The sequence below is a fragment of the Triplophysa rosa genome, linkage group LG2 (genome assembly GCF_024868665.1).
Source record: "Triplophysa rosa linkage group LG2, Trosa_1v2, whole genome shotgun sequence".
Classification (NCBI taxonomy): Eukaryota; Metazoa; Chordata; class Actinopteri; order Cypriniformes; family Nemacheilidae; genus Triplophysa; species Triplophysa rosa.
Window position 1 is genome coordinate 34,778,002 of NC_079891.1, and position 18,931 is coordinate 34,796,932.

Here is an 18,931-nt window from a genome sequence, read left to right on the forward strand (position 1 = left end):
TCGACCTCAGTAAAAGGGATGTTTAGATTCTTGCACAGCTCAGCAGCCGTCTTCACCGTCTGACATGAAAGAGATATACAGCGTCACCTGATGTTCCTTTAGTCACTCGCTCTTCCATTCATTGCAGATTTAATTCAAAGCACAAGTTGTATAAACTGTGAAGAATTTCTCCTTTGTGCTCCAGGAAAGAATATCAAATGAGTAAATGTGCACATAATGTAGGTGAACACTTATGTTAAATGAACATACGAACGTGCATGTGTGTTTGTACCAGGAAAGGATCTCCCTCGCTGAAATCCAGAGAAATGATGAGATCGACGTCTCTCTCTTGTCTCAGCACTGAGATGTAGCCTGCGTTGAGCAACAGACCAGCGTCTACAAAGTCTCTCTTTTCACTTTCCACCAGAAAGGAGGGCACTCGTTCATCTGACGGCACAGAATGACATGGATAATAAACCTCATATTCGCACGGAACGAACACCAGGTCTGTTCTAACCTTTCACGTTGTGGAGAAAGTTGTATTTTCTGCCCCAGATCCATTCTGCCAACCACTCACAAACGTGCTTCAAAACATCTGTTGAGGTTAAAAAGCAAACTCACTCTTTAAAATCAAGGATGGTTTTTAGGTTCATCAAAGATATTCAGAAGTGATGTGTGTATACAGAGAGTTCAACTTACCAAGTAACCAGGAACTGAAGTGAACGCTCAAGCGCTCAAACACCTCCAGGGTGAACGGCGTGACATTCAGTTTAGCATCTGTCTCATCTGACTTTTCCACCATTTGACTTTCACCTCCGTCAAGTTCTATCAAATATTTGTAGACATAAAAATGAACAACCTTGAGAAATATTCACTGAACAACAAGCCCAAAGTGTTTGCTCTCATCACACGTCACCGTTCAGCTTCGTTCTGATGTCGTTTTGGAGATCTGAAGGGTCTTTGCCTTTTACCGCCAGGAGATTCATTTCCACAAGAGTCTCGAGAATCAGACAGGCGGCTATAGGTAGCGATGTGGAATCTGAAGAAAACACACATTGAAGCACTACATTCACCGTCAGATGTTCAGACGATATCTGAAATGAAAATGTCATTCATCAATACAGTGTATATACTGTAAGCAGTAAGTCATGGTTTACCTTTACACTCTTTCTCATCTTTTGTACATCTTATATGATGAAACAAATCTGAAGAAAAATCCAAAGGAACCAGAACTGAGATGAAGGTACATTGATGTTTCACTTTAATAAGAACGTTTTCTCCAAACATCAAACAGAGGACAGAAAGAGACAGCCGCTGATACCTTTCATCTTTTCCCAAACTAATGCTACAATGTTGTCATTCTCCGCCACAGCACTGCCACACAGAGCTAGAAAACACAAGATGCCAAGAAACAAAAACATGTCATATTCTTCAACGTTTATGCTAATATGTCTTGTTTGTGAAACTGGGCCACAGACTCAGAGTTTGTTACCCTGCAGGTAGAGCATGTCCATCTCAGGCTGGTCCTTTTTCTTCGAGCCTTCGTGAAACTGACTGCCAAATCTGGAGACGTCCACAAACGCTCCAGTGAGAGAATAACCGGCTTCATAAGGTGTTATCTCAACCCAGGGGTCTGCAGTCACGCAAATGATTCATTTAAAAACAAGACTTGATTTTCCGTTACACACACAGACCAGTGGCGTAGCGTCTGGGTATGCAGGTGCATACGGGCCCGAGGGATTGGGGTCCCGCATCCAAGTTTTATTCATTGCCGTACAGTACTGTCGAAAATGACTAGGTTATTGATCTCAGATCTGGTCTAACCCATGGACACACGTGAATGGGTCCTTCCCCGGAAAAAAATGTAGAGACAACTTTGCCAGCAGCTTCAGTGGCGTAGTGAGTACGACGTGTGAGAAGTAGTTCTGACGCCACATAGCAATGCAAGACCGAATCCAACTCACTCTTCTACATTTTCACATCGCATATCAGATCATACGGGCATTTATTTTCAACAAAATAAAGAACATTTTTGAAAGGTGTTTAATAATAAAGTGTTTATGGTGAGGTTAGGAGGTAATAACAATGCTACAAAAAGTAAAATAACAGATTTACGTAAAATAAATCACAGTATTAAAGATCATTTAAAATAATCAAATACGCTTTCACTTTGTAGAAAATGTCTACATAAACTTTTGCATTGTTTTTCCGACTCGTGACGCGGCACGCGATGGCAGTTGGCCAAGCACCCTCCGCCCCCCCCTCTGCACGTGCCTGATAATGAGGATATTTAAGGTCACATTAAATGTGTGTGAGGGATTACTGCTTATAATCGTTTTTATCACACTTACCTTTTGCAATCTAACTTGAGTTCACTAACTCGCCATCGGTGTCGCCAAACTGCTCAGTCTCAAATGTCCGTACGCATGGGTCAGAGTTTGCGTGCAGGTGCGCACATTTTTCCGTCAAGTTTGTTTTCATAAATCCCATCTTTTGCGTGGGAAGTGGCGTACGCCTCTTTCAGGGCATGTTTTGTGCGTATGCAACGGTTATGAATGAGGCCCCTGGACATTATGTTGAGTTTTATTTAGTTATGTTTGTGTAGCCGGCAGTCGACCGTGAGGTGGCTGCCGGCCCTTTACTTTGGTTTATTGTGTTTATTTTGTTAAAGATTTTGGTTTAACGTTTGCCGGTTTCTTTCCGGACGTGGAATGTATTACAGATGTCATAAACTTTTCCTCCTATGCCTGAGTGTAGAATATTTTTGTAATACAGTCAATCATGGCATATCAAATCGAAACATTTTTTTAAAGTCAACAAAACATGCATAAATTTTGCCTTTGTTTTTATGATGGACGTGCTCATTGACTAATGTCTGTAGTGTGTGGATGTGGTCGGTGGTTTGGTAGAAATCCAATCTGACGTAAGACATTGTGTTTGGTAAGAAAGGCCTGAATTCGAGTATTCAGGATACTACAGAAAGTCTTCCCCCAGGTTACTGTTCACACAAATGCATCCTTCTACTACTGTTATCTTACCGTTTCTTTGGAGCCTATAATGAACCTTGAGTTTTTGAGTTGTCCATTGTATGACTTTTTAACTGCTAACAACTGTAATCTTTGTTCAGAAAATATATAAGCACTTTACAAACGTGTCATCGTCAGTCTATATCTGTCTATTCACTAGGTTTGCTTAAGTATATTTTGCAATCTCTTTTCCGAGATGTGTGATGAACAGTGACCTCCTATGTTTAAGAAATATTTTCGACAATGTTCAAATAAATGTGATTAAAGAATTGAGCAAAAAAAGTCTTTATTTTCTGAGTTGACAGACTGAACAGCATTCATTTTCTTGCTCCGCACAATATAAAACCAAAAACCCTTTTTTCCATATTTTACTCTCAATCAACAGGGGAATAACATACAAATTCAGTAGGATCTGTAGTACGATACATAACAACTCCAAAGCTGTATTTTATTGCATCATGTGTACTGACACAGATGACTATAGATGAAAAGTCAAAACAACCAGCAACTTGTTTTGTGTTACGGTTGCCAAATTAACATGTGCAATATGTCTTTACACATATATCCTCCATAAGGTTGAGTCTGATCGCATGAAGTTTCTTGAGATGCAGTATATATCACAGCGTAGCTGTATCATTGTTTCCTGTCAAGATCAGTCATTCCCCACCACCTGCCTCATTCTTTCCAAAAGGTTTCCAGTTCATATTGAGCTGCAGAAAGTATACTTTAAATGATGCTGTCTATGGCCTGGGAATCAAGGGACGCACATAGCTGGCCTTGTCGTTGAAATCGATTGGTAGATAGCTGGGAACTTCATCCCCAGGAAAAGAAATAACCTGCCGACCCTGACGATTGGGACATTCGTAGAGCACCCAGACACCACCTTTCACTTTGTGGGAAGAAGCTATGTAAGAAAAATCAATGTCATGAAGATTGGTTTCTTTACGTATGGTCACCCGTCTTCCTGCATAGTTCACATGCTCAAACAGCTCGATCTTAGGGTTGTCCAGGTCTTCTGTGACCATCTTGAGGGAAGAAAACTTGTGTCCAAGCTTCGGGTACTCTCCTTCCTCCAATATGCATTGCTCCCCAGCAAAGTTCTTGTCATAGTATGCAACCCATGCTGAGCCAATGACTTTTATAGATGAGATGACATTGCCGAAGCCCTTTTCTTCTAAGTTGTGGACATCGTTCTTGAATTCAGCGTTTCTGCCCTCAAAGCCCTCTTCGGTAAAAACAATGATCTTGCTCATTTTGAACGATCACTCTAGGAGATCAGAGGTTGGAGAATGCAAGTGCTTCTGAAGCAGCTTCCCTGGCTCTGCTGGGAACAGCAACTGTTGCTTGGTGTGCAGAGCTGCCTTTTAAACCTCAACACTGCCAGAGTGGGCGTTGACAGAGCTGAAAAAAACAAGATCGAATTTACTTTGAATGCTGCTTAGTCCTTAGGTGTGCTTTGCACATATTTTTCCAGTTAATGATCAAAAACAAGATGCTGTTTAAATTGACACACTTGATCATGCTCTAAAGGATCCAAGCTGCGTTTTAACTGAGATGCAGAAATATCCCAGAATCAGTTTCTGCTATATTTCTGCTATATTTCATATTTATACTGGGTTATGGCATTATTTGTATCATATCACATAAATGGTTTGCTTTACCGGATCCATGTAGTTACCTTTGGTCTTTGTAATGGTCTGTTTGGAGTTTATCTGTATCTTTGTATTCCGGTAGAAATACAGAAAGCAGACTGGCAGTCAGTGTCTCACTATTTGAATTGTGTGAATGAGCTGGGTTCTGACCTGGAACACAAGAAAAGCTAAAATCGTGACAGAAAAAAGCTATTTCCACAATTAAACAAATTGCGTACATTAAGGCAGGGCAAGTGTATTTATATAGCACATTTTATACACGAAGGTAATTCAAAGAAATGATGTGTAAAACAACAACAAAAAACCCCGGAAAGAAATCAGCATAGATACAAAAAAATGAAGGACCTTTAAAGAGAAAAAGAGGAAGAAATTAAAAATAATAATAAAAAATAACACGTGTTTTGAAATGTGTATAAAACTGAATGAGCCATAAACAAAAGAAAAACTGGAAAAAAGTTCAGGAGTCAGTGTGTAGCAGAACAATGCTCAGACAGTAAATGCTCATCTAAACAGAGATGTGTTTGTAGTCTGGATTTAAATGTGACTATGTTGCAGCACATCTGATCATTTTTGGAAGCTGGTTCCAGCTACCCAAATATAAGGAATTTCAGGATGATAAAAATTCTAAACCCAGGATAAGGGATGTGACAAAAGTGGGATACACAACTTATCATTTATAAGCCGGACAAGAAAACAAAACATGGGGTTTGTACGAAAGCCCAATAATGCCCCCTACTGGCACATGTATTTGTTGCCTTTACAATGTGAGGAGTCCAGACATGCCCGGGCAGGTAGGCGGGGCTAGCTTATTCATACCGGAACCCACAGAATTCGCTGTGGTAACACAGGCTGGCCTGCTGCGTGTTTGCACGTGTGAGTGATTGATTAAAAAGTAAGTTCTATGTTTACATTTCAACTACCTTTAGTAAATCTTGTGTATTATTGACAGTCGCTTACAGATTGTAGCAATCATGTTGTTTAAACTTTAAATGTACGTCCATTTCAGGTTGAGCATTGTAGCGGGTCCGATGCTAACTTGCTGTGGCATTTTCTGTAGTGATATTTAGATGTGCAAGTAATATTTATGTCCGTATATTGTAATTCTACTGTTTAAATATAACCCGAGTGAGTTTATAACTTATGCTGATGCTAGCTGTAGCATGCAGCAGTTAAATTGTTCTACATCTAGCAACCCGGTTTGTTGTTATTACCCTGATAGCACACATACATCTGGTTTACGTCTATTTGACGTCTGAATTTACATCTGCAAGACATCTACAATACATCGTTTGCTCATCTGCAATACGTCTCGGAGACGTCTGCTGTCAGACGTCATATAGACATCTAGAAGATGTCTGTAAGATGTTTATGATTTAGAATGGATGTACAACAGCTCTTTCTAAGATGTTTAGCTGATGTTTTTAAGCAGCAGATCTCCAGATCTTTAGCAGACGTATTACAGACGTTCAGATGTCTCCGAGACGTATTGCAGATGAGCAAACTATGTATTTAAGATGTCTTGCAGATGTAAATGCAGACTTCAAATAGACGTAAACCAGATGGATTGTGCTATGTGGGTACTTATTGTAAACAGCATAATTTCCTTGTATCATGGTAATACTTTATAATGTTGGTCTATATAGTTTATAATAGATAACTTACATATGCAAGCAAATGCCTTACGCCTTCAGTAGTAATCCTAATAAAGCCTTCGACTGGGAAATCTCTCGTTCTCGTTTCTCTAATCGGAAACCCCTCTCACCATTTCTACTAGTACACCACTGAACCCCCCTGAGCATCCCATACGCTCGTATGTGGTCCTTCGAGCCGGATGTACTTCAGTAGAGATGGATCCTAATGCAGCAAACTCTGCCGATCCTGCGGTCCGACCCCGCACCAAAAGAGAGAGACATCTTCCAGCACACCTTGAGGATTATGATGTCCAGCTCCCACTTCATCTAAGTTACGCACAACCCCCGGCTGACGCCTCTTCCCAGAAACATTCTAAACGCTCCTCCAAAGCAAATTCGTCTGGCACAGCCTCCGAGTCTACATTCAGATCTCGACATACAGCCAGCAGATCTCCAAGGGATGCTCTTTCACACATCAGAGCAGCGATGTTGGCGGAGAGAGTGAAGGCTCTCGAGCTGGAGGAAATGCGACGCCAGTGTGAAGAAGACATTATAGCTGACAAAGAATGTCAGAGACTTGATGAGCAAACCAGAGAGGCACTTAGAGCTAGAGAAGCATTAGCAAAACAGATTGAGATACGCCGTCGTCTCAAGAAGGCGCAAAATGCCCTGGAGGTTGCAAAGATAGTCACCTCTCTCCTTACACAGGATGCCCGTGATGAAAGTAAATCTGGACTTCAGTCTAGTAACGACAGTAATTCACCGGAGTCACAACCTGACATAAGCCCACCTCAACAGCGAGTTGCAGTAGGTGATTTCCTTATATCATCTGCCCAGGAAATGCAGATTCATTCCACGCCGCATCCTGTTTTGTGCAGCTCTGAGACATCAGTGTTACCGCTTTCAGCTCCACAAGTGCCATCTGCTGAATTGACAACTGTGACTTACTCCCGTGACTATAACTTCACTCCAGAGGCACGTCAGCCCCAGCCCAATGTCGTGACATGGTCATCGCCTCCTCCGGCAGCAGCCCAGTCTACTGTAGAGCCTAGAGCAGTTCCTACAGTACCTCTACCCATGTACCCATCAACAGTTTCCGTGCAACCAACCCCTCCTGTTACCACTGTATCATATTATCAGATGCCTACTGTCAATGTATCTCCCTCCATTGCAGCCCCTCTTGCTCCTGGACAATTGGGGGCTGAAGGACATTCCCCGGCACCCCCAGTACAGCATCCAAACCCTCGAATGGCATTCCCTCAATCTATGCCCTCTTATGCCCAGCCAGCTCAGTCCGCTATGTATGTACCTCAAGCCCAGCCACCTGGCCTAGAGATGTTAGCAGCTTCTGCCTATGGTGTTCCCAAACCTGTCATCCCAACCTTTGAAACTGGACGTGAAAGTGACTTTGCCTTGCTCAAAATGGCACTGGACAATATCATGAACAACCAGCAGCACCTGAGTGAACAATACAAGTATCAAGTACTTCTAGGACACTTAAAGCTTCCAAGTGCTCTCAAGCTCGCAAAGGCATACATGCATGACCCCCTGCCCTACACTGCTGCACTACAATCACTACAAGATAAATATGGGCAACCGCGTCAGTTAGTCCAGTGTGAGTTAGGTGCTATCTTAAATGCTCCAGCCGTTAAGTTCGGAGACGCTGAAGCATTCGATGACTTTGCCTTGTCCATTCATTCTTTGGTAGGAATGCTCAGGACTTTAGAAGGTCCAAATGGCTACGAGTTAAGGTGCGGATCTCATGTTGATCGCCTTCTAAGCAAAATGCCGCCATCATATCGTGACAGCTTTGTTGAGTACTGTTTTAGCCATGGCATTCTCCAGATGGGAACAGACCGTACATACACTCTTCCGGAATTCTCTGCATGGTTGCAACTGAAATCTCAGGCTAAGCGTATTTCGAACAGGGCAGCAGCACTTTATCACAGTGACGTATCCAGGACATCTAAGAAGGATCTACACACGCCTTCTCGTACTAAAGACAGATCCACCTCAATCCTTTACTCAGCTAATGGTAGCTCGTCTGTTCAAGGGGAAGTGAGAGTTAAGTTACCAAAGTTTCAACCATACTGTCCTTATTGCAGCAGTAAGGACCATTTCCTGAATTCTTGTTCCACATTTAAGCTACTAAACACGGAGCAAATAATGAAGTGGATCACTGATGGAAAGCGTTGCTGGAAATGCGGAAGGACACAAAGTTCAGACAACTGTACGCTGAAGCGCGGCTGTAAGTCGTGTAAGGAGCTGCATCTGACCATTCTCCATGAAGCAGCTCTACAGTCACAGAGGAGTGTTCTTCTGGTTAATCTTCCATCTTCCCAAGTGTACTTGGATTGTCCAAACCGTTCTCCAAAGGTGATGCTGAAAGTAGTAAATGTTCTACTTCATAACAGAGATAAAACTATGGAGGCATATGCAGTCTTGGATGATGGCTCTGAACGTAGCATCGTGCTATCACAGGCTGTGGAACAGCTAAACCTCACCACAGAGCCTGAAACCCTCACGTTACGCACCGTTCGTCAAGATGTTGTCCAGCTCAATGGCGCCTCTGTTTCCCTGGCTGTCTCTCCTTTAAACAGACCATCTAGAAAGTTCCAGATTAATCATGCCTTCACAGCAGAGAATCTAAGACTTTCCGAGCATACTTATCCAGTAGCTGCTCTCCAACACAAATATGCTCACATCCGATCCTTACCATTGCCACAGATCGAGCGAGCCCAACCCTTGCTATTAATTGGGTCTGACATGCCACATCTACTATTGCCAGTTAAGCCGGTACATATGGGCCCTGTTAATGCACCCATAGCTGTGCACACCAGACTAGGTTGGACTCTCCAAGGCCCTGTGGGATACAGCCAAACAGCTACCTCCGATGAGCAATGTCTGCACATCTCTGTAGATTCTCAGAATGCTGAACTCATGAAGAATGTTGAGCGCCTTTGGCAGACCGACACCCTGCCCTACCTTAATGAAACTGCGGCTACACGTTCGAAACAGGACCAACATGCGCTAATACTGCTTCAAACCCGCACCGCTAGAGTAGAGGTGGATGGCGTCACACGATATGCTACACCTCTGCTTAGACGTCCAAATGCTGTAACTCTTAATGCCTCAAAGGAAGCAGTGCTTGCCAGCCTTCGCAGAACCGAACGAAGACTTGCCAAAGACCCGAAACTCTCTGAAGCATACTGCATGGAGATGAAAAAACTCCAGAAAGCTGGCTATGTAGCAGAAATCTCAAGTCAGGAAACGGAGAAATCTACTGAATCCTGGTACATCCACACCATATATTGGAGCACAACGACAAAAACAGGATTGTGTTTAATTGTTCCTTCCAGCATCAGAATCAGTCACTCAATGATCAGCTCCTTCCTGGTCCCATACTTGGCCCATCCTTACTTGGTGTTCTGCTTCGATTCAGACAACACACTGTGGCTGTAAGTGGAGATGTAAAAGGTATGTTTCATCAGGTTCGTCTACTGCCAGAGGAAAAGAGTATTCTACGCTTCATTTGGAGAAACATGCAAAGAACAGAGGAGCCAAAGATTTATGAGTGGCAAGTGCTGCCCTTTGGCACAACATGCAGTCCTTGTTGTGCTATATTTTCACTGCAACAAACAGCCCATGACAGTAACGAAACCAATCCCATGCTAGAAGAATCAGTAACCCGGTCATTCTATGTAGACAATTGCCTTCAAAGTCTGGAAACAATGGAGAAGGCTAGAGCTCTTGTAAATGGACTACGACAGTTACTCCTTTCTGGAGGGTTTGACCTTCGGCAATGGGCCAGCAACAAACCAGAAGTGATTGAACACCTCCCACCTGAAGCAAGGTCACAAAGCAGTGAACTGTCTTTATCCCAAAAGAGTCAGGATCACTTGGAGGGCACACTTGGATTACGATGGAATTGTCTAACTGACTCCTTGGGGTACAGACCCTACCGAGTGGAAGGCCTCCCACCAACCTTAAGAAATATCTATAAGGTATTAGCATCGCAGTACGACCCTCTCGGGTACCTGATTCCATTCACCACCCAAGCTAAGGTACTCATCCAGGATCTGTGGAAGCATCACATAGAATGGGATGAATTCATCGAATCTGACAGCCTACGGAACAGATGGCAAACCTGGCAACAAGAATTGTCTCACCTACAGCAGCTGGAGATTCCTAGATGCTACACTACATCTCAAGAGTATGATGAGACCTGCACCAGAGACCTACACATCTTCTGCGATGCATCAGAGAGAGCATACGGAGCAGTATCATATATGCGCACAGAGGATAGAGATGGCAAGGTACACATTTCCTTTGTGTTGTCCCGCTCACGTGTAGCACCCAAAAAACAAATGTCAATACCACGACTAGAACTGAGTGCAGCTCTCACTGGAGCACAGATAGCTAAACTCCTCCAAACAGAGCTCACAATTGCTCTCAGGCAAGTCACACTCTGGTCAGATTCCACCACAGTCCTTCACTGGCTTCAGTCTGACTCATGCAGGTATAAAGTCTTTGTAGGAACTAGAGTTGCTGAAATTCAGTCCCTCACAGATATTCATTCATGGAGATATGTTGATTCTGGCAACAACCCAGCTGATGACATAACCCGAGGCAAATCCTTGAGGGAGTTAACGTCACCATGCCGTTGGACTCATGGACCAGATTTCCTGCATCAGTCCGAAGCAGTCTGGCCAAGCATGCCAGTTGCTAAACCTGACCCAGATACGGAATTAAAGAAATCAGCACTCTGCTTGCACCTGTGCACACGTTCTGATACAAACCTCCCGGACATTGATCAATTTTCTACCTGGAAAGACCTGGTTAAGGCCACAGTGGTATACCTACACGGGGTGGCTCAGCCTTCTGCACCAGAATCAGACGAAGCTGAGCAAATTATTGCTGCAGAGAGGCTCCTTCTACAGCAAGCTCAAAGAGACTCATTCCCAGAGTTGCATTTGTCAACAGTGTTCTTCACTGTCTGTGAAAAAAGAATAACAGCGTCACCTGATGCTGAAAGACACTTTGTTTATTCACTTATGAGGAGCCGTTTAGGCCTTAATTATTGAAATGACTCTTACGAACACTAGTGAAATAAAAACAAAGATCAAACTTAGTGAAATTCATTCATATGTATTACTGAAAAGTCTTTTACAAACACTAACGAAATTCATTCATATGCATGCTAAACAGCCTCTTATAAACACAAGTGCACTACTGAGGCAACATATTTCAGTTATAGTTAATGAAAGATTTCAGTGTAGTTGATGAGAGCTTATTTCAATTGAAAAGGAAGCTGCACCCGCACTTCCGTTTTTAGTTTGATTTGAGCCCAGGCAAACCTTTGTTATACATCTGTTGTTGTGTTGCAAAATGTAGTTTTAGACGTGCTCCGTCTTTTTCGGAGGTGCAAGGTTCGTGCTGTCAATGGCTACGAGTCACGGCCCGCTGAGAACAGTAATATCTGGCAGCACATATTCTGACCAAATTGTTAGCTACAACAGTGTCCTTAACACACTTTTTAATCTTGCTTGCCCGGTGTGACAGATAGTGGTGGCGAGATGAAGCCTCATGAAGCTTTCAAGCTTTTTGCCGAGTGGTTGACAAAAGGGTTCATTTCTCGAGGCTTCATTTGCTCACAGTACCATCTGGTGGCCAAAGAGGGTAAAACAAGCAGATACATTACAGATGTGCCTGATGTGGTCTGTAATACACTGTATTTTGCGCCAGTTAAGGCTAAGAAATAACGGTGAAGAAAAAAATCAATTTCCACATAGACGAATCTATTTATATGAATATAATGTGTACTTTCTGGTGGTATATAATATAATTATTGTATAACATAACTGTGTAATTAACTTATTGGCTTGAAATAAATGTGTGTAAATCAATTATTTGGTCATAATAGGCAGAAGGGGCAATATTATTATTGTAAAACTGGAAAGTGTCTGGGTTTAACTGGGCAGAGGGCAGTGAATGTGCTTGTGGTACTTGGTTTATATAGCTGTCAAAATGTCGCGGCAAGATTCGAACCGCTTACTGAACCACTCAGGCGGAAGCGAGGCTTCAGACGTCATCTATGACGTCATTGGTCTAAAACGATACAAGCCTCGATACGCGCTTCACTGAAAGCTTCCAGGATTTCTCGACACACGCTCCGAAGCCTCGGCTCAGAACGTAACATCACTAATATTTTCCGGTGTTGCGCATGTTAAATCTACATATAAAGCAGTCGTGACTCGTGCCTATACAAAGAATCAGCTGCTGCCAGAGAACGTGTAACTCAACTCAACTCAACTTTATTTATATAGCGCTTTTACAATTTTCATTGTTACAAAGCAGCTGTACATGAGACACATTGACTATAAGCAAAACAATCAAAGTTGTACCTGCAAAAACAAGAAAAGGTTGAAAACACAGAAGACAGACACACCCACACACAAAACACTCCACACACACAACACGCACACGCACCAACACACACAGACACAGACACACACACACACACGCACGCACGCACACACACACACACACACACACACACACACACACACACACCCACACGTACACACAGACAAGTACGCACACACACACACGCTCAGTGAGAGCACACATTTAGGATAAAGGAGAGAGAAGCACAGGTCAAATATAACAGATAATAAATTCCTATATGCAATATTAATTAAGTAAAACTTTAAGATTCTAAAGCAGCCCCCCCGGTCAGGCAGATAGTGCAAAAACAGTATGCAAACGGTGGCGTGTAACACACTAAAGAAATTTTATTTGTTAATGAAATGAGATCAAATGCAACTTCATTTATTGGGGTGAATGTTTGATAAAATGCTCTTTTGCCTTATAATTAAAATAAATGGTCTGTCATTCCCAAGGAATTAGCAGAGCAGAGGTGGACAGTAACGAAGTAAATTTACCGAAGTACTGTACTTATGTACACTTTTTGAGTATCTGTACTTTACTTGAGTATTATTTTTTCTGAGTACTGTGTAATCTTTACTTCACTGACATTTGAAGACTTCAACTCAACTCAACTCAACTTTATTTATATAGCGCTTTTACAATTTTCATTGTTACAAAGCAGCTGTACATGAGACACATTGACTACAAGCAAAACAATCAAAGTTGTACCTGCAAAAACAAGAAAAGGTTGAAAACACAGAAGACAGACACACCCACACACAAACACTCCACACACACACAACACGCACCAACACACACAGACACAGAGACACACACACACACGGAGCGCACGCACACACACACACACACACACACACACACACACACATGAAAGACAAATACATACTTTTTACTCCACTACATTTATAAAAAGGTCAAAAGTAGAAAATGGTTTCTATGCAGCGGGGTTTCCTGTGTGCCAATTTATCTGGCTTGCGATCTGCAAGGACCTTTTATTGTTGCCAAGTATTTCAGTTTTTCTAAGCTCGCGGTTTTCCGGCAAGCTTTGAATGGCCATTTGGCAGATTTTTTTAACGCAAATCTGGAACTCTGGGATCTTCCCCGCTAAACAATGTAAACGTAGGCGCTGCTACACCATTGATAGCGCTCTAAAAAGCAAATAGAACAATAAAAGACGAAAAAGGCACATGTTAAAGTGTGGTGTAATCATCTGTGGTTACGATCAGTCAAAGATCTAGAAACATGTCATGAAAATGATCGGCATAACGGCTAAACGGTAAATAAGCATCACATACACCTTGAGCTACGCGTGCGTGTTAACTTCTGATCTGCTGCTATATCATTTAAAGCGATTTGGAAAATGAATGATGTTTTTACTGAAGTAACTATAGTTGAAGTATTCCTGTTGAAATAAAAACAATAGAACCCTGCCCAAAATACAACATAAAATGTAATGGATTTAATGGTTATAATGGGAATTGTACTATGGATACTTGTTGTCTACTTGTATGTGATGGATTCTATTGGTGGGATGGTAAATCCTATTGGAATAAAACCCAAAACACACTACAAAGAGGAATTTAATTTAAAAATCTCATTCTAATTCAAAAATTCATTGTTTTTTTCAGCAGGGATGGTATTTGCAGTAAAACCACAGTATCCACAAATTTACCATTTTCTATATATAGGAACCATACTCCAATTAATAATCTTTAGTAAAACCACAGCAACTAAACAATACCATAGTTTCATTATACTAGCTATAGTTTATGTTTGTAGTTAAATTATGGTAATACAAATGGTAATAAATCCAACAAACACATGGCTTCTACACTTTACTATTTACAAGAACCTTACTACTTACTGGTAAATTGCTGCTAAAACTGGTAAAGGGAATATACAAAATAAAAGAACACTGCTCATAAATACATATAGGCCTAGGGGGCTAATGAGGATAATTAGGCTAAATGATCATACAGGATTATATCTAAACTAAACATATATGTGCTAAACATATAAAGCTCTTAAAGGAGTTGCTCACTGCAAAATTTGCCCCCATTGACTTTCCATAGTAGGAATAAAAACTACTATGGAAAGTCAATGGGGGCAAATTTTGAAGTGAACTACTCCTTTAATACAACTGATACTGTGAGCTACTCAGTGTATTCAGTAGGTTGCTTCAGAGGCATAAGGTATACGACAATAAAACAATGCACAACTGACATAAAGGAAATTTACTTTTAATACTTGAGTACTTTTAAAAGCACGTACTTCTGTACTTTTACTAAGTAAGAATCTGTCTTTACAACTTTTACTTGTAGTGGAGTAATATTTGACCAGTAGTATCTGTACTTTCACTCAAGTAAGGAAGTTGTGTACTTCGTCCACCTCTGTAGCAGAGTTCATTAATCAATACAGTTTATTCTATACTGTCCTGTATATTACTTTGGTGTATTTGAGAGTCGAGCTTTAGGTTTCATTTACACATTTTCATAATTTTCCATTTGCAGTTAAAATGAAGAGAAAAATTCTAAGGACATAATGTCCTTTTTTAATAAGAAAACTAAAGATAATAGTCAGTCAAGCTGGAGAAAGAAGATGCTTCTGAAAAAGAGTCAGAAATGCACAAAAGCTTAGAGAATGAAGAAAGTCCAATAGAACAGAGGACCCATCAGCAAGGTGATTTAGTTGTGCAGAGAGACAACTTTTGTAACCCTGAAATTCCATGTGAAAAACATGAGTTTTTACATGAGTATTTAGTTAACATGGCATTCACATGAAAGTGTGCCAAAACCACATATATCACATGTGAAAATTTTGAAATTCATGTTTTTTTTCTTTGTGTAAAGGAAATACCTGATAATGTGACTCATGTTTAGATGACTGCTTAAGTTGATTTTTGGATATCTTGTTTGTGGGTAGTTTTTCATTTATGTATGTACATTTAAGATGCAGAAAAGTGCCTAAATGTTATTATTGTTGTCATTGTTATTTTGACTATATACAATGTGTTGTGAAATAAATGACCATGGAACATTAATTTGAGCTGAACTTGTTTTATTAGCTTATTAGTGTACTTAGAGAAAACATTAATACATGACAGTGAAAAATGACTGAAAATTAATCATGACACATGTTAGTGTGCCCCCTAAAAGCATAAGTGACCCCTGCCTGGCCCCCCCAGTTACAGTAGTCTAGAACCGCCACTGCACACCGCGCAGGCAAGATGAAAAGCCAAAAGACCCCCGTTATACCTAAAACAAAAGATATTTAATACATAATCTGTGTGTCGAGACATCAGAACCAGCGACAAGTTACATGTGCTGCCAGATATTACTGTTCTCAGCGGGTCGTGACTCGTGACCACTGACGACCGAGCACATTTTAAAACAGTCGCGACTTTATAATTAGGCCTCAGATTGTGAGTTTTAAAACAACCACATTGTGCCCTTTAGAACTCTTAAAACTACATTTTGCAACACAACAACAGATGTATAACAAAGGTTTGCCTGGGCTCAAATCAAACTAAAAACGGAAGTGCGGGTGCAGCTTCCTTTTCAAGTGAAATAAGCTCTCATCAACTACACTGAAATCTTTCATTAACTATAACTGAAATATGTTGCCTCAGTAGTGCACTTGTGTTTATAAGAGGCTGTTTAGCATGCATATGAATGAATTTCGTTAGTGTTTGTAAAAGATTGCAGTTATACATATGAAAGGTTTCAGTAATGTTTGTAAAAGACTTTTCAGTAATACATATGAATGAATTTCACTAAGTTTGATCTTTGTTTTTATTTCACTAGTGTTTGTAAGAGTCATTTCAGTAATACATATGAATGAATTTCACTAAGTTTGATCGATGTTTTTATTTCACTAGTGTTTGTAAGAGTCATTTCAATAATTAAGGCCTAAACGGCTCCTCATATGAAAGAGATGTTTGACATGTGTTAATTTGTGGCCGTTTGCTTCTATAATATTATCTGTGATCAAATAAACAGTCTGATTCAGAAAAAGAGCAGGTTAAGCTTTTAGCAACTGGTGCAACAGTGTATTCTGAACAAACAATATTGCAAGAGTTTGAAAGTTCCCAAGATGCATTGCAGCGTGTCTAATTCTGTTTCTTATTTGTTTTTCTTTTCAAGATTATTGTTTTAGTTCTTGCTGGCTCAATTTATGCTTTAATATCGTTGTTACTGTTAGTTATCTGTTGTGTTTAGAGTTTTTTTCATGAATGGTGGTTTTTGATGGTTGACGTGTCTGTGGTCACTGGGACTTGTTTTTTGCGTCCAGTAGGTGGCGCGTTTTCACTTCCATGTGTATTCACTTCGTTTATTTGTTGATTAGTTTAACTTGTTTATTTTTATATTTCACCTATTTTATAATGTTTATTTGACGCATACACTACATTATCGCTTATATTTGTACGATTTATTCCTTTATTAAAGGGTTAGGGGGTTATTTTCGAGCATTCCCATGATGCCTTTTGGTACATGTCACTTCCTGGTTTTACCATTTTGGAGTGAAGAAGATGCGATGATTCTTTACAAGTGTATGACAGTTTTATTAAGACATAAGAAGATTGTGTAAACCACTCTTAACTCGCAAGCAGGCAAAGTGGTATGTTGATTTATTTTCTGTTTTATGTATAAATTTAATGTCATGTTTTCTACTTAGATGAATGTGTTGTCTGTGTGTATTACTTAGTTCTACGGTGTTGGTATGGCCGTCGACATCCAAGTGAAGTTGGTGTTGACGTCTTAAGTGTATTAAACATCTGTGAAAAGAACCTTGGCCTTCGAGTGTGACTAAGAGCGGTACATGACATGGTTGAGGTTTGTGTGTTCAATGTTGAGATGTAAGTCTTGTAGAACTGGTGAAAATGCACTTCACACTAATTGTTATTTGATCAAAAATGTTGGTCTGTTTGAGGAAGAAAACATGTCCAACTGTTATAAAACACGAATATATTTGTTTATTTGTAAATAATCAATCCCTATGTATGTTCAGCCAAAAAAAAATATTTTGTTTTGTTGTTCATTAGGTAAATTTGAATGACAGAGAAGTTCTGGCATCAAACTCTAGGGGGCGGTTTCCCGGACAGGAACTAAGCCTAGTCTCAGACTAATTTAAATGTGAGAGATGCCTTGACATATTTGCACTGACATATCTTAAAATTTATCACTGTGATTGTTTTCTCTCAAGATGAACACAGTAATGTTTTTTTGTAAAGTATGTTTTTTAAAACAACTTAATTATCCTAATTTAACTAAGGCCTCCTCCTGGTTTAAGCTGATCCTTGTCTGGGAAACCGCCCCTATATGGCACAGTCCTAAAGTCTAAATCAATCTGACACAATCACTTTACTACATGGCGCAGTTGATTGGTTCCTTCCATATCAGCAGCCAATGAGCTTGCTGCTCTACGTTTAAATGGGATAGTGATTGTTGTATCAGTGCGTTTCAGAACCCTCCTCCTTCCCCAGCTCCACGTGTATAGATCTGATACAAGGTGATGACGTAAGCTGTGCGGGGTTTATTCATGTATGTATATGTGCAGCAGCAGCGTTCCTTACATGTAACAGCAGCATGCTGTGGATATATTGGCAGTAGCAACAAGTCTCCGTACTGTACAGCAGCAGAGAAGCAGATCTATTCCGCCAAGACTAAATACATTTATATTTCATGTACACTACCATGCCAAACCCTCCGAGAGCTGTCATGACACAACTATGTTGTGACAACTAATGACCTAAACATACATTTTTAAGTTGGGTGAACTTAAGTCTCTGTTTGTTGAGTTAACTCAAAAACGTGCTTGTGATAGATTGCTTTATTATTTTAAGTTGACTCAACTATTTTTTTACCGTGTAGGGCTGAAACGATTCCTCGAGTAACTCGAGTTATTCGAATACAAAAAATCATCGAGGCAATTTTTGCTGCCTCGAAGCCTCGTTTAATCCATTTAACTACAGTACACACGGAGCACTGCGTTTCCCCACGGACCGTTATTACTGACGCACAGCCCGCTAAACTCTATTCATGTTACAGTCTCATGCATTCACCGTGAGACACACGCATTTTAGTATGTTCACACGCTCACACGTGTTTCTCATGCTGATAAATAACTGATAGCTTATAGGGCTGTGACGGTTGCCGTAACAACCGCACCACCGCGATGGTAAAGTGCCATGACG

At 40.7% G+C, this 18,931-nt stretch overlaps 2 protein-coding genes across 2 annotated transcripts in view; both read right to left on the bottom strand.

Moving 5' to 3' along the window:
- LOC130564031 (cytosolic phospholipase A2 gamma-like) overlaps positions 1–1,725 on the bottom strand; it is a 1,847-nt gene extending 122 nt beyond the window's left edge. Inside the window, exons 1-8 of the mRNA XM_057349900.1 lie at positions 1,472–1,725; positions 1,301–1,366; positions 1,137–1,184; positions 896–1,018; positions 679–804; positions 497–574; positions 272–426; positions 6–59 (exon numbers count right to left, since the gene is read on the bottom strand). Of these exons, the coding sequence (XP_057205883.1) occupies positions 6–59; positions 272–426; positions 497–574; positions 679–804; positions 896–1,018; positions 1,137–1,184; positions 1,301–1,366; positions 1,472–1,493 (672 nt within the window). The 5' untranslated portion in view covers positions 1,494–1,725. The remainder of the gene's footprint in view (positions 1–5; positions 60–271; positions 427–496; positions 575–678; positions 805–895; positions 1,019–1,136; positions 1,185–1,300; positions 1,367–1,471) is intronic.
- Positions 1,726–3,280: 1,555 nt separating this feature from the next.
- LOC130545496 (epidermal differentiation-specific protein-like) lies at positions 3,281–4,331 on the bottom strand. The gene has a single exon (XM_057320024.1). It carries the CDS (start codon positions 4,256–4,258, stop codon positions 3,746–3,748), a length of 513 nt encoding a protein of 170 aa, XP_057176007.1. The 5' UTR covers positions 4,259–4,331; the 3' UTR covers positions 3,281–3,745.
- Positions 4,332–18,931: the final 14,600 nt, after the last annotated feature.